This window comes from Pristis pectinata, chromosome 18 (genome assembly GCF_009764475.1).
Source record: "Pristis pectinata isolate sPriPec2 chromosome 18, sPriPec2.1.pri, whole genome shotgun sequence".
NCBI classification, from domain to species: domain Eukaryota; kingdom Metazoa; phylum Chordata; class Chondrichthyes; order Rhinopristiformes; family Pristidae; genus Pristis; species Pristis pectinata.
Window position 1 is genome coordinate 31,648,513 of NC_067422.1, and position 13,057 is coordinate 31,661,569.

Here is a 13,057-nt window from a genome sequence, read left to right on the forward strand (position 1 = left end):
CACAGTTCCAGATCTCACCGTGGGAGCCACAGGCCACGACACAACGGTTGGTCACCGATCAACAGCAGCAGGCCAAGGACGGAAACGTACAACGACACTAGCGGTGGAGGCAGGCACTCTCACATTTAAAATGTATCTGGACGAGCACCTGAATCACCAAGGGCAGAGAAGGGTACAGACCAAGTGCTGGTAAATGGGATGGGTACAGATGGGTACTTGTGGGTCAGCATCAACGTGGTGGGTCAAAGGGCCTGTCCCTGTGCTGTAAGACTCCGTGACATGGTTATACCTTCTAGTACCTAGCACCCTACTCGATGTGGTTATTCCTGGAATGTGCACAAGTTGCCTAAAGTCAGGTACTCCAGACAATAGAGGGGCCTTGGACCACAAGTCCATGGTTCCCTAAAAGTGGAGTCACAGGTCGACAGGGCGGTGACGAAGACTTTTGGCGCACTGGCCTTCATCAGTCAGGGCATTGAGTATAGAAGTTGGGAGTTGTACAGGACACTGGTGAGGCCGCACTTGGAGTATTGTTTTCAGTTTTGGTCGCCCTGCTAGAGGAAGGATGTTGGTAAACTGGAAAGAGTGCAGAAAAGATTCACGAGGATGTTGCCAAGACTCGAGGAACTGAGTTAGAGGGAGAGGTTAGACAGGCCGGGACTTTTTCTTCAATGGAGCGTAGGACCGATCCAATAGAGGTGTAAAAATCATGGGGTGCAGCTGTGCTGGAGATCCTCTCCCCAGCTCGGCTGTGTGACAGGAGCTGCTGCAATTCGCTGGGAGTCAATACCTCCGTGGGTGTGGGACACCAAAGACCTGGTCCCTGCACAATGGCAAGGTCAATGCACACATGGTAGCGTTGGGTGACCCTTGCTTTGGGTGCTGGAGGGCGTCAGGGGTATCGGGCACATGAAATGGTCTGTCTCCAAACTAACAGAAGCAGAACCTGGGCTGGTTGCAACGAGGGGTAAATGAGGGAAAGTTCAGTGAAGTGCCAAGGGTCAGAAGCAACATTACACTCTCTTCCTTCACCTGCTCTGCATGGAGGTCTCAAAATGCAAATTATTCGCTCTAATCCCTCACCTCAGCAGGCCTGACACTCCTTAAAAACATGCCACCCCCCCCCCCCCCACTAAAGATGTCCCAACCCATCAACAGGACGACGCTGAGAGATGGCAGAGTCCTTACCTCACACACCGCCTTCTTTGCCTTCTCGTCCGAGCCCCTGAACTCATTGGCCAGCTCCTCGTGCTCCGTCACCAGCTGCTGGAACTCTGCCTCCAGCTTGCGTTTGACAACGGTGAGTCCTTGGAACTGGAGGAAGGCAGACGAGGAATTGATGAGTGGTGCCCTGGGGAGAGGGGATCCCACCTGATGGTCACGTCGCTTGGGGCCACAGCCCACACTGAGCGATCCTCAGCTTCACTGAGTGAGCTGCCTGGGATGGAGAGCTGTGTTGTGACAAGTACAGGTGACCCCTGTGTTACGGGGGGATTGCATTCCTAAAAAACTGTCCGTATCACAATTTTCCACAATGCAAAGCTGCTTCACACGCATCAAGAAACAAAATAAATTCTGTTTATTTCCTTTTCTCCCCCATATATATTCCATGAGGGTGAACTTTATTCCACATCTCTAATCTTCAGCTGGTGATTTGTAATTTGTGAAGGGCAGATTTCTGTCACCTGAAAGGCTGTAAGGCTGGGGGGTTGCCTGTGTACAACTGGTGGGTTGATTCAGGAGGTGAGGGGAGTCTCCCAGGCTGAGCCGAGAGGTTGACTCGAGGGGTGAGGTAGGTCTCCCAGACTGAGCCCAAGGGCTCTGGAGTCTCTGGGTGGCAGAAGATTGAGAAGGGACCTTATTGAAGTTTTTACAGTTCTTGGAGGGCGTGAGAGGGTAGATGGTGGGAGGTGTGGAACCAGGGGCATGAACTCTGGCCTAGCTGGGGCTGGTCCAAGGAGAGGTCCCTTCACTCCGAGAACTGTGAACCTTCGGGAGTTCTCTCCTTCACAGGGCTTGCTCGTCGGGCATGTTGAGGGCTGGGACGGGAAGATTCTTCGGAACCTTGGCAGCCAAGCAACATGGTGAGGAGGGTGGGGAGTGGGTGGGGAAGGAGACGTGCCACGGCTGGTGGGTGGGCTGGTTCTAGTGCCTGCTCCCTGGCCCAGTTTCCATTACTCATCTCATTCAGTTTTGGCAGTCTCTCATTGGGAGTTCCCCAGCCCCTACCCGCCTTCGTCGTTGGCCCATGGCCCGCTATCATTCGAAGAAGAAGTTCCAAACCCCACGTACAGCAGTCCCACAAGTTCTCGTGGCGATCACGTCTGGCTTTTGGCATGCTGGTCTCCATCAGGCAGGGCATTGAGTATTGGAGCTGGGTGGTTGTGTTCCAATTGTACAAGACGTTAATGAGGCTGCATTTGGAATATTATGTTCCGTTTAGGTCAGGGAAGATGGCATTAAGCTGGAAAGAGTGCAGAGAAGATTTACGAGGATGTTGCTGGAACTTGAGGGACTGAGTTATGGAGAGAGGTTGAGCAGATTGGGACTTTATTCCTTGGAGTGCAGGAGAATGACGGGTGCTGTCACAGAGGTGTAGAAAATCATGAGTGCCCTGGAATGGGTGAATGCACACAGTCTTATTCCCAGGATTGAGGAATGGGGAACTAGAGGGCACAGGTTTAAGGTGAGAGGCAAGAGATTTAAAAGGAACCTGAGGGGGCAACCTTTACACCCAGAGGGTGGTCCGTATATGGAACGAGCTGCCAGAGGAAGTGGTTGAGGCAGGTACATTAACAACATTTAAAAGGAACTTGGACAGGGACATGGATCGGAAAGGTTTAGGGGGATATGGGCCAAACGTGGGCAAATGGGAACCTTGATCAGCATGGACCAGTTGGGCTGAAGGGCCTGTTTCTGTGCCATACAATTCTATGACTCTATGCCGCCCATTGTATCTATAATCCCATTTACCCGTCAGGTCCATGGCTTTCAATGTCTCAGCGATTCAAGTGCTTGTCCAGCTGCCTCCACCACCTCTTCAGGCAGTGTGATCCAGTCCCCAACCACCCTCCTTGTGGGAACAAAATCCCCCCTCACACCCCTCTGTGCCTCCTCCCTCTCACCTTAAGCCTCTACCCTCCAGTTCTCGATTCGCCAGCCCTGGGAAAGAGACTGTGCGCATTCACCCCGTGTTTGCCCCTCATGACGTTATACACAGGGTGGGTCTGCGCCGTACGACACCGTGAGCAGCTGCCCCCCGTCCCCAGTGCCCCCTCTCCGCACGCACCTGCGTGTTGGTTTCATTGAACTTGTCCGTCATGTCCACCAGCTCCTGCTCAAGGAGCTTGCGGGAGCGCTCGGTCACGTCCAGCGCGCCGCGAGTTTCCTCCAGCTCCGCGGAGAGGGCGCCGGAGCGCCGCTCCACCAGTGCGTACTGCTCCCGGAGCTCCTCGTGCTGCCGCGTGTCCTCCTCCATCTGGCTCTGCATGTCCTGGGCGCAGGGACACAGCTCGGTGAGCAGCAGTGCAAGCAATGGGGCGGGGGGGGGGGGGGGGGGGGAGGGTGGGCAGGGAGGGTGGGGAGAGGAGGGGTGGGGAGAGGAGGGGAGGGTGGGGGGAGGGTGGGCAGAGGAGGGGTGGGGAGAGGAGGGGAGGGGGGAGGAGGGGAGGGTGGGAGGAGGGGAGAATGACTCTCGCGTTGAAGGGGGCAAGAGGATATGTGGACAGGAGACGCTTGTGTTTACAGAGAACCAACTCCAAACTTCAACATTCAGCCAATTTAGGTGCAGGAAACACAGGAACCGGTGGTGCACAGCAAACCCCCACATATAGCAAGTAAACAACTAGATACTCTTGTTTCTGGGTGTTGCTTTGATAATAACCATTGGCCAGAACTCCAGCCCTCTTCACCTTGGTTCCAAGGCAGGGGAGACATGGACCGAGTCTGTCGATGTCTGGAACCCTTTCCAAACCATCCCAGCGAACGAAGCATGGACTTCCCTCAGCTCTCCCATCTCTACCCAGCTGGGGTCTCCTGCACAACGTGGTTCATCAGAATGAAAGGTCTTTGACCAGACACATTCACTGTTTCTCCTTCCACACCTGCTGAGTATATCCACCATTTTCTGCTGTTCTTCCAGATTTCCAGCACCCTCGGCTTTGATTTTCGTTTTGCGTTCTCTGCTCCCTCCCTTCCCTTCCTCCACCCCTCCAGCGTTACAACTGCTCCCCCTCTCTGTCCCATCGCCTCAATGACCTTTTCTCCCCCTCCCGCCAATCAGCCGACCTCAATATCAGCCCTTTGTCCCCCCCCATCCCACCGCCGCTTCCCCAGGACTGCTCCGGATCACAGGCTCCAAGCGGGCACAGTCACCACAGAGGGTATACAGGCTCTTCTTCCCAGGAGAGAGGAAGCTGGGAAGATGTTTCATCTCCTCTGAGATGCCCACAGGTGGAATGGGAACGTGCAGAGGTTTCCTCGATACTCAGGGGTGTGTATTTAAACACGTGGGCACCGTCTGCCTGAGTCTGTCACTGGTCACGCCCGCAGGAGTGCACTCTCTCTCCGCTCGCTCCCGTGGACCAAAAAGGTGGTAAACACTGCCACCTGGTGGCTGCACAAGTGCAGACAATCTGCCCAGAGAAATCCCCTGCATTTCTCAAAGATGGGCCTTTCACAGTGTGGCAGGATGACACCTCTCCCCAAACACCTCCCCACACCTACTGCAACTTCTAATGCTCCAAACTCTGTGACCGCTTCCTCTCCACAGATGTTCCCATCAGTAGCAGGACTGCATTAAGGACACAGAGAAATAGAAGCAGGAGTCGGCTATTCAGCCCATCGTGCTCGCACTAACCCTACATTCCTTAATATCTGAAAATCGGAAAGGAGCATTGCACACGTGCAAGTGTCTGGGGAGCACAGATGTCACCCAGCTCAGTGCTGGTAACTACCCCAGGAGTGCTGCTGTTGCGACTGTGCCTGGCTGGAGCCTGTGGCAGTCCTTATCTGTCCAGAAGGAGTATTGTTGCCTACCTGGTCTCCCCTCCAACCATCGGCCCCTAACGTTGAAGTCCCAGAGCTGCGACCTGGTACTGGGAGTGTGCAGGCACTGGCAGCTAAGTCTGATCTGGGCTGGGTGGTGGGCACATACAGAGGGGCAACTGGGGCCACATCTGTCCCTGGCTGTGTCCAGTTGTGCCAAAGCTGTCCAAGGGATTCACCTCTAATCCCAAGCCATCCAAACCTTACCAGGTCAGGTCCCAGTGTTTGGATGGGGATTCCTAACCTCAGGAATGAGAAGGGAAATGGTGAGCTACCTCTTCCTTCCTTTAAAGTTCTAAATTATTTTTCTGCTTCAATATCTTTTTAATCAATTTAATTTTTTTCTGAAATATAGTTGCATAAGACCATAAGATATAGGAGCAGAATTAGGCCATTCGGCCCGTCGAGTCTGCTCCACCGTTCAATCATGGCCGATTTTCTTTTTCACAACCCCAAAATCCTTAGCCATACCCCCCCCCCCACCGCTCCCCCCCCCCTTACCAATTGAAAACCTATCAATCTCTGCCTTAAATACACCCAATGACTTGGCCTCCACAGCCCTCTGTGGCAACAAATTCCACAGATTCAGCACCCTCTGGCTGAAGAAATTCCTCCTCATCTCAGTTTTAAAGGGACACCCCATTATTCTGAGGCTGTGCCCTCAGATCCTAAAATCTCCCACTAATGGAAACATCCTCTCCATGTCCACTCTATCCAGGCCTTTCAGTATCCCATAGCTTTCTCTTATTTTTAAAACTATTCTAATAAAAATGTGATAGTCTTCAAATGCCTATCAATATTAAAACCTCAAGGCCTCAGCCTTTGACGAAGGGTAAGCTCCGCCCCCAGCCTCGCCTCCTGCCATTGGATGTTCTGGCGGTGGGCGGGGCCTTGGATGCGGCTCCTGAGGCCCAGTTGCTGCTGAGGTCTCGCCGCACAGACCCACTCGATTCCGGGCTCAGGAAACCCAGGAACATTGGATCCGCACAACTGGATCAGATCGGTATGGGCTTGGCCGTGGGGGTGGGAAGTCCAGTGCATTAGCTAATTATTCGACTGTGGGAAGCGTCACTCCTCACTCAGCCTACCATTGGCCACTCAAAAGCACTTTCAATGAGAGGGATGAAAGATTTTTTAAAAATCTTCTTTGGCAAGCAAAGCCGGAGCAAATTTCAGCAAAGCTCCTCGGTAGCCTTGGTAAAACCAGCCCAAAAAGAGCAGGCTGGCGGTAGATGCACCCGCTCACTCACCGAGTCGGTGAGTCTGCCGAGGGGGAGCCTCTCTTCCCATGCCCGGGGGCTGCTCTCCCCACGCCTGCTCGCTCTCTCGCTCCCCGCCGTTTCTGCGATCCTCTCGCACACACTGTTCCTGTTCCATTTCCAACCTACGGGCAATTCAGGTTACAAACGGTCCTCAGGAAGTGAACCCTGTCATAACCTGGGGACTTCCTGTGCAATTCTGAAGACTTTCTGAGAGAGCGAGTCAGCAGTGCTGTGTGCTGTTTGCGTCTCCTTACCTCAGGCAGGACGTGTGCAATCGATGGAGTGAAATAAGGTGCATCAGACTGATGACTGGGGATAGTGGGAGAGATTGGGTCGAGCAGGTGGGCTCCCCCCCCTCTGGTCCCCAGCTCGGCCTCACCTTCACCTGTTGCTGCGTCTTCTTCAGCAGCTTCAGCAGGTCGCTGTTGTTCTTGTTGCCCTGGTCCAGCTGAACCTCCAGCTCGTTCAGGTCATTCTCGAGCTTCTTCCTCACCCGCAGCATCTCTGCCCGACCTTTCACCTCTGCGTCGAGACTGGCCTGCAGCGAGTCCAGAGTCCGCTGATGGTTTTTCCTTCAAGGACAAAACATGGTTGCGTCACCTGAGACAAGCCCAAAATCCTTTCAACCAACACAACGGCGACACCCGGCATCAGATAAAGACGAATGTCAACCAGCAGTGTTGATTAAAAGCTCTTAAAATTGTCCAGAATTGTTCACTCGGCCGGACTCTCACCCCCACACTCCGCAAACTCTGGTGCTTACGTTCTGGAGCAGCGCACAGAGGCGTCGGAGGAACCTCAGCGGGTCAGGCAGCGTCTATGGAGGGAAATGGACTGTCAACGTTTCAGGTCGAGACCCTTCATTACGGCTGGGAATCCTGATGAAGGGCGTCGACCCGAAACATTTCCCTCCATAGACGCTGCCTGACCCACCGGGTTCCTCTGGTGCCTCTGTGAGTTGTTTGTGCAACCCACTAAGTCCCATTCATCCATCACTCCTTTGCTTGCTGACCTACACCGGCTCTCGGTATGGTTCTATTGGGCTTACAATCACCCCAGTGGCTTGCCCCCAGACCCCAATATCCCCACCCCACTTCCAACTCTGCAACTACCTCCTTCCACTCTGCTAATTCAGCCCTCTCGAGTGTTCTCAATTATCACTGTGCTCCCATGGCAGACGTACCTTCTGCTACCTGGATCTACAAACCTTGCAATTCCCTCCCTAAAACTTCAGTCATCCCTCTCTTTGAAGATGCTCTCTCCTTAACCAAGATCACCTTTTATGATACCTGGGATTGTTTGGTTTTAAGGTGCTCTTGAGAAGGAGCCCAGGACATTTTAGAACATCTTAGAACAGCACAGGACATTTTAGAACACAGGACATAGAACATTTTACAACAGCACAGGAAGAGGCCCTTCAGTCCACGATGTTGTGCTAAACTAATGAAAATGGTAAATTAAAGGCCTAATTAAACTAATCCCCTCTGCCTGCACAACACCGCTATCCCTCCATTCCCTGGACATTCATGTGGCAATCTAAGAGCCTCTTAAATGCCTCTATCGTATCTGCCCCCACCACCACCGGCAGTGCATTCCAGGCACCCACCACTCTCTGTGTAAAAAAAACTTGCCCTGCACCTCTCCTTTGAACTTACCCCCTCTCACTTTAAAAGCACGCCCTCTAGTATTAGATATTTTGAGCCTGGTGAAAAGAGACCAGCTGTCTGCTCTCTCTGTGGCTCTCACAATCTTATAAACTTCTTTCAGGTCTCCCTTGTTGAAAGTGCTACACAAGTTCAAGTTGTTGCTCAAATCCTGCTCTAACATTTTCTTCTGAGGACTTAAAATTTCCTTTTGAATTCCCTTCCTACTGCAATCAAACTTCAGGTCATCATCTGGATCCTGATTCTTCTATTCCCTTGAAGTATGCCCTGAACCGTGCTTCAACCTGCACTGTGAGCTTGGCCACTCCCCAATGAACTGCATCTTCCCCCTCGTGTGTGTGAATCCTTTCACGCTGAGTTCACATTCCAGAGATGGCCACTAGCGTAAGAAGCCACAACCAGACTATTTTGCAATGGAAAGGAAACTTTCTGTCAAAGAAGAAGAACTGGACATTTCTGCCGATCATCCATCTGTGATTTTGACTCCATTTTTCTCTCTCCATTAGTACAGCTTGCTGGGCAAGTCCCACAGCCCCGTCACTAACACAGGCAATGAAGCAGAATCTAATTTACCCGCCACATTAACCCTTTTGGTCCCATACTATCAGAGATAAGAGTCATACAGCACAGAAGCAGGCCCTTCAACCCATCTCATCCATCTAAACTTGTCCCTTTTGCCTGCATTTGGCCCATAACCTTCTAAACCTTTCCTATCAATGTACCCGTCCAACTGTACTACCCACCCCTACCCTCACTTCTTTTACAACTGAAAATTGACTTGTTTCTCTCTTTCCAAACACCAACAAAGGTCCCGGGCAGGAAATGTTAACGCTGTTTCTCTCTTTGTGTTTCCAGCAGTTTTATGTTTTTATTTCAGGCTTTCACACCTACAGTTTTTCTAATTTTCTAAATCCTTTGATACGAGTGCCTTCAGGAGTAATGCCGGTGTTTCACACTTACCACAAGAGGGAGGAGATTCCGAGAGAAGTTATGGAAGAGAAAAGAAGAGAAACGTGAGTAAAGGTGGGAAACAGATTTTTCAGCAGCAGAAATTCATTCACGTGAGGAGCTATCAAACACAGTAAAAAAACAAAACAGCCTTTATACTAACTGCAGTTTGCAACGTCCAAACAGATCCTCCCCAAATTACAAAGGCCCATTGACGAACAGCCCTGACATCCGATCGAGCATTGGGGAGACTGTCGGGATGGATTTGCCAGCTGCTGCAGGGACCTTCTGCCGTGTGGGAACTCAGTTCACAGCAACATCATTGCATTCTGCAGAGAAATCTGACCGACTAAGTGAAACAGTCTGGTTTAACTACACGTTGCCCTCAGTTGGCCTATGCTTTCATTTAAATAAACCGCTGGGTGGTCGCATTTCTGACGTGCAACTTCTGCGGAATAGAACCCTGTGGGGAGGACCTGCATTTGTCTATCAGCATCCACTGTACAGTCAATGCACAATGTGGTGTGTTGCAAGGATGGGCCCACTGATTTGGAGAGGTCTTGGGCTGGTCCCTGATCATCTATTTGATCTCTACCTTGCAGTAGGGATGCTATAAATTACCTCAGCCTTCTCAGCCCATGTGAAGGGGACATTAGGGTCCTCGTCTCAGTTCATCCACCTGTGTGACAGGGGACTCTCTGATCTACGGGCTGTTCCCAGGGACACACACACAGATGGACATCAAGTGCTGCTGGAAGATCACCAACTCGGTGAAAGACGTTCTTTGGTCTGCCTGAAACTTTTTGGTCTCCCAGCACAGCGAGATGTCCATGAGGGAATCCTGTTGACTGGCACAGCCCAGGCTGCAGGAGTCCGTGCTGAGGGACGCACTGAAGCTCGGTCCTGCCAATGCTAAGGCTCTGTGGGTAAGGTCCACAGTCTGGGGCTCTTCCACTACTGGACATGGAGGGGTTGAGTTGGGTGGGGAAGCCCCTCAAACAATGAAAGGGGTATCACCCCAAGGGGCAATGGTCCTATGGTTTAAAATAGAAGTGTTATCACTACTGAACATATTGACCAAAGGACATGAAGAACGTAAAGAGTTTCGCACTGAAAACTTTGTGTCATTTAGCACGGAAACAGAGCCTTCGGCCCAACTCATGCATGCTGACTGTGTTGCCCAGCGAGCTAGTCCCATCTACCTGGGTTTGGCCCATAGCCCTCTAAACTTATCTAGATGGCTTTTAAATGTTGCTAATGTACCCACCTCAACCACTATTTCTGGCAGCTCGTTCCAAATACGCACCACCCTTTGCGTGAAGAAGCTGCCCCTGATGTCCCTTCTAAATCTCTCGCCTCTAATCTTAAACCTATTCCCTCTTGTTTTTAGCACAGTTTTTCTTTTTGTACATATATTCTGTTATGAGTAAAGTTTATTTTTGAAATTAAAAAAAATGTGAAGGGAACGAGTCAGAGTACTCTAATCTGATGGCGAATCCATTACTCCCTGGTGGGAGGAATACACACAGAGACATAACCAGCACTGCTTCAATACCCCCGTGTGTCGAACAGCCTACCAACATCCTCTGGGAGCAGCCCTGAGAAACAGCTGCGAGGGTAGGGCAGCTGGTGGAACTGATGCACGGTAGGGATCTGTATCTTCAGGAGGGACGCAATGGGAGTGAGCAGAGGGGGAACATTACACTGAAACCTTTATTCCATTTTCGCGTTAGAAAATTTAACTTTTTTAATTCCAGCTGCATTAATTCATTGTTTAGAAAAGACAAGGCAAGGTACGAAAGTATTGCTTTGGGATTAGACTCCCTTTTACCAGTCCCCCATCCCACCAGAAACCACTGGGTCTCAACTTCATCTTGTTCTTGTACCACAGAACACTCAGCCTGGGGAGTTGGAACTCCGAGTATGTTGAATCCATGCAACTGGCTCTGTCCACCTTTAATATCCCTGCCACCAAACCCTCCCCTCCCCACCCCCTTGCCAACAACTGCAAGTCTTCGAACAAATAGCAGGGACCAGCGCAGCTGAAAGTCAGTGAGGTCCCAACCCACATCATGGGGCAGAAGGCCGGAGCCTGGGCTTCTGAGCTTTGGTGCCGTCAAAGGAGGGAGGTGTGGGTGCAACGCCACACGGTGGGGTAGTCGAGCTCTCCCAGTTTCAGCTCCATAGGCGGAAAGCTCCCTCCATCCACCAAGCGTTTGGGATGTACAGTGGGTTAAGAGTCACCGCATCATAGAGCTACAGGATTGAAAAAGGTCCTTGGTCCCACTGAGTCTGTGCTGACCACCAACCACTCATTTCCACCAGAGTCACGGGAACAGGCCATTCGGCCCATCACATCCACGCTGCCAATTGGGGACCTATCCGTATTAATGGCATCATCCAGCACTTGGCCCACTGCCTTCCATATCTAGGTGATACAAGGTGAGGGGAGGGGGGGGGTGGAGTTCAAAGGAGATGTGGGGGGCAAGTTTTCTTTTACACAGAGTGGTGGGTTCCTGGAACAGGCTGCCAGTGGTGGTGGTGGAAGCAGATACGATAGAGGCATTAAAGAGGTTGTTAGATAGACACGTGAACGTGCAGGGAGTGGAGGGACATGGGATTTAGTTTAATCCGACATCGTGTTCGGTGCAGACAAAGGCCTGTTCCCGTGCTGTACTGTCGTGTTCGATGATTCATGTGCTCGTCCAGACACTTCTTAACAATGATCAGGTAATAATCCCATTTTCTGCTTTCACATCAACTCCCCCAGACTCTACCACTCACCTCCACACCGGGGACAAGTTACAGCGGCCAATTAACCTACCAACCTGCACGTGTTTGGGATGTGGGAGGGAACTGGAGCACCCGGTGGAAACCCCATGTAGGTTCAGGGAGAACGTGTAAACTCCATGCAGATTGAACCCAGGTTTTCAATGCTGTGAGGCAGTGGTTCTGTAATCTTATTGTCAAATGAAGTTTCAGTGAGGGGCAATTGCTGAACTCTGCACCATATATCAGCCTGAATTTCAGCATCTTAGCAGCTTTTCTTATTTTCCTATTTAAAAATTTCTACTTCCTACCATAGTTTTGGAGAAGGTGACAAATAAATGCAGCCTAATGGAAAGTCACGGCCAAGGTTGTTGTTCAAACCCCACTGCTATTAACTCTCTCTTCCCCCACCCCAACTTCTCCTCAATCATTTCACACCTGATTCTCTCAGCTGTCGGCTCAACTGTCCCTGGCACAGTCGCCGATTAAAGATCACTGTAAGTGAACGAGATTGGTGCAGAGCGGGGCGACTCATTGCAAGCTGCTCTCTGCAGATTTACTCATTACTTTTACTATAACCGTTCTACACTTTTAAATTTAAATTCTATGCCACTAACTATTACTAATAGTGTTCTTTTAAATCTTCTTACAGGGCTGGCGATCTTCCAAACCTTGCACCTTATCATCTACCTGCAATGCACTTCCCTGTAGCTGTGACACTTTACTCTGTATTCTGTTATTGTTTTTACCCTGTACTACCTCAGTACACTGTGTGATGAATTGATCTGCATGAACAGTATGCAAGACAGGTTTTTTCACTGCACCTCGGTACAAGTGACAATAATAAACCGATATCAATACCTTGTTGCCTCAAACTCCTCTTCCTTCTCCTGGATTCTCCGATCGATCTCTGTCTTAACTTGAGTCAGCTCGAGCTGCAGTCGGACCACCTTGTTCTCCTCAGCCTGAAACCAGGGAAAGTGTGGATGGTCAAATGAGTGCTGGCTTCCCCCGAGTAACAGACCCGGCGCTGATTCAGTGAATGCAACCGCAAAGTGCAGCAAACGTTCCAGCTGCAATGTGTTCAGAGACATGGCACCTTGGCAAACGCACCACAACACGCAGGCAAAGTCACTATTTCAGGTGATGCATCACTGAGGCAAAGCAACCTTTTAAATGCATTGCATTAGTCTCATGTAGCAAACCTTGAAGAAATAACTACTCAGGAACAGCACCTTCATAAATATTCAGGCAAGGCATTCCCTCCAGACATGGAGACCACAGAAATTGCACCATAATCCTCAGGCCTACCACCTCTGCAAATGTACTTGGACATTGCTGCTCCTGTAAACTTAACTAACATTCAGA

The 13,057-nt window shown here is 50.9% G+C and overlaps 1 protein-coding gene across 1 annotated transcript in view; it reads right to left on the reverse strand.

The window, feature by feature from the left end:
- Positions 1-13,057, reverse strand: part of LOC127579745 (myosin-16) — a 168,167-nt gene that overhangs the window by 10,639 nt on the left and 144,471 nt on the right. The window contains exons 16-19 of the mRNA XM_052032626.1: positions 12,551-12,654; positions 6,688-6,880; positions 3,290-3,493; positions 1,189-1,314 (exon numbers count right to left, since the gene is read on the reverse strand). Coding sequence (XP_051888586.1) covers positions 1,189-1,314; positions 3,290-3,493; positions 6,688-6,880; positions 12,551-12,654 — 627 coding nt within the window. The remainder of the gene's footprint in view (positions 1-1,188; positions 1,315-3,289; positions 3,494-6,687; positions 6,881-12,550; positions 12,655-13,057) is intronic.